The sequence below is a fragment of the Octopus bimaculoides genome, chromosome 15, assembly GCF_001194135.2.
Source record: "Octopus bimaculoides isolate UCB-OBI-ISO-001 chromosome 15, ASM119413v2, whole genome shotgun sequence".
NCBI lineage: Eukaryota > Metazoa > Mollusca > Cephalopoda > Octopoda > Octopodidae > Octopus > Octopus bimaculoides.
Window position 1 is genome coordinate 30,683,729 of NC_068995.1, and position 2,513 is coordinate 30,686,241.

General features: G+C 38.8%; 1 protein-coding gene across 1 annotated transcript in view; it reads right to left on the bottom strand.

The window, feature by feature from the left end:
- The window catches only part of LOC106867620 (deoxyribonuclease-1), a 33,669-nt gene that overhangs the window by 769 nt on the left and 30,387 nt on the right, over window positions 1-2,513 (bottom strand). The window contains exon 6 of the mRNA XM_014912546.2: window positions 1,778-1,874. Within this exon, the coding sequence (XP_014768032.1) occupies window positions 1,778-1,874 (97 nt within the window). The remainder of the gene's footprint in view (window positions 1-1,777; window positions 1,875-2,513) is intronic.

The following is a 2,513-nucleotide window of genomic DNA, read 5'->3' on the forward strand; positions in this document are numbered from 1 at the left end:
GGAGGAGGAGGAGGAGGAAGACGAGAAGGAGGACGAGGACGAGGTAGAAGAGGATTTCAAGATCAAATTTTCTTTCGTTTCATACCGATTTTAAAAAACAAGGTCGCAGATTTACCAGAGGAGATTGTGATGTTTTGATACTCATGCCCTGAATCTTGTTTTCTTTCAGACATTTCTTTTCTTTCAGGCATAATTATACGTATAATTTCTTTCATTAAAAGTTATTTGAGGGAGATTTATTTAGCTGTTAGCCATGTAGACGTCCTGTCGTTGGCCCGTTAAATCTGTTTAAGTTACAAGGGTTTGAAGGTAAATATTCTCAATGAGCCAAATATTAAGCGTGAGTTCGAATCGATATTTCACTTGTGTTCCGTAAAAGACATGTTACCCACACGTCACCCATACATCACCCAAATATCGCCCACGTATCACCTACATATTTCCCATACGTTACCCACATATCATTTTGAATGGAAAAAAAGGACCTCTGCCATAAACCAAAAATGTCTTTCTAGAACGTTGTCCTCTAATCACAATGCCCTCACTCGTTATATTGTCATTTTATACCAATTCAGATTCTTCTGATATTTCCCAGTAAAATAGTCAGAGGGATTGGTTGACACAACTATCTTGATCTTTACAAAGCATCCTTCCCCAGACCGGGGGTGGCGCAGTAGAAAGTGAGGAAATTGTTCTCAGACAAGAGATCTGGATCGAATATTCGCAACAGAGAAAACAACCATGATTCAATCTGAACGTAAGTAGGCTGGTGTAGAATGTAGGGAAGGATGTGGGACATATGTAGGCGGTACTTTTAGAAGGGTGAAGTACTGGGGGAGAAAAGATCAGCAGAAATATTTTGTGTCGAGGTCAAGAATGATAGGAGGTGTAGATGCGAGGAGTGCGAATCGCATCGAGTGGAATGGATACATGGCTAGCTGGTCTAGGGAATTTTGTGGTATGATCATCCATCAATCCATCTATCTCTCTCATTTACCTAGCTGTCTCTATGTCTACTGAATGAAGGAGGGTGAATTCATCGGCGAGAAATAGCAGTGAAATTCACTCAAATCATACTCTATCCAAATGGTTTTCAACGGGCGTTCATATGGCTCCTGGGGGTCCATACATGATTTTGAGGGGCCCACGTAACGAAATAGTAAAATGGGGATCCATGATAGTATTTTAAAAGCCCCTGGAAAAAATTTTGCCGTAGATGTACGTATTGTCATGTATTGCAAGAAACAGCTAGGTTTCTTTCTCCAACATTTTACATAGTTCAACCTACACAAGTTAATGTGTGAATAACAAAATAGGAATTTTGAAAGTATAAAACTAGTTTTTAAGCATCGAATGGGTATGGGAGTCCACCAGAATAAGATAGTAATCAAAGCGACTTTTAGAGGGAAAAAAAATGCTGCAAACCACTGCTCTACTCAACCTTTTGCCAATCCAAAGCATTTTCGTAAGTTTGTCCTAAACGTCCATGATTGTTTTCAGAGTTTTAGTTAGCCCTTGCTTCATACTTTCTAAGTAATATAAAGCTTTTCTTTCATAAGTCCCAAGTTTCTCTGGTAGTTGAAAGAAAATTGGAAACGTGTATCATATATGATGCATGGACGCAAGGGTAATATGTCCCGTGTCTCTCGTGCGATACACAGAACAGGTTAAAAGGGAAAGGATACAAGTGTACCTTAAACAAGGAGACCTGATGATTATGGTTTCAACGCCTTTAATTAGAGGCTAAACAACCATAGCAACAACAACAAATAATTACCGCTTCTGGTTTCATCCGATATGCTTCGTCAAAGCGAAAGGCTTTGGCATACCCAGGAACATAAGAATTCCTTAAATCACGTCCTCCAACAATAAATCTGAAATAAGAAAATAAGTACAAAATTAAGCAAAATAGACTTATAACAGGAATATTCAGCAATCACCCTATGTCGCGATTCGCTACAAGACAGAGAGCCTTGAGATATAGCAGTATTGACAGACACTATAGGTGTTGACCAAAAGAGATGGCGGACAACAGCTAACAACATAAAGGCAATGAACAGTCAGAGGACGAACGACATTAAACGTCAGTAGCCGGCAAGCGACTAACACTTTAACTGCTACACCAAAAACAATAACATTCAAAACTCTTGACGTTTTGTCGCTCATAACAACGACAATATTCAGCGGGGTTTTGTGTACGAAAAGAACAAAATTTTGTTAATCAAAAATCTCAACAGATTTCGTCGTCGTCTTCTTCGTATAGACTTTATTTGTCTCTAATCTTTCTAGCTTCCTTTTCACAACAAATTTCATCTGTACGTGCACCAGAGTGGGGGGGGGCTCAAAGTGTCTGGATGTGTCTTAGTGCATATATATATATATATGATAAAGGAAAAAAGATCTTTCCCGAGTCATATAAGCTTATAGGGCCAGATTCCAGGTTTCCGTGGTGCATATATATATATATATGATAAAGGAAAAAAGATCTTTCCCGAGTCATATAAGCTTATAGG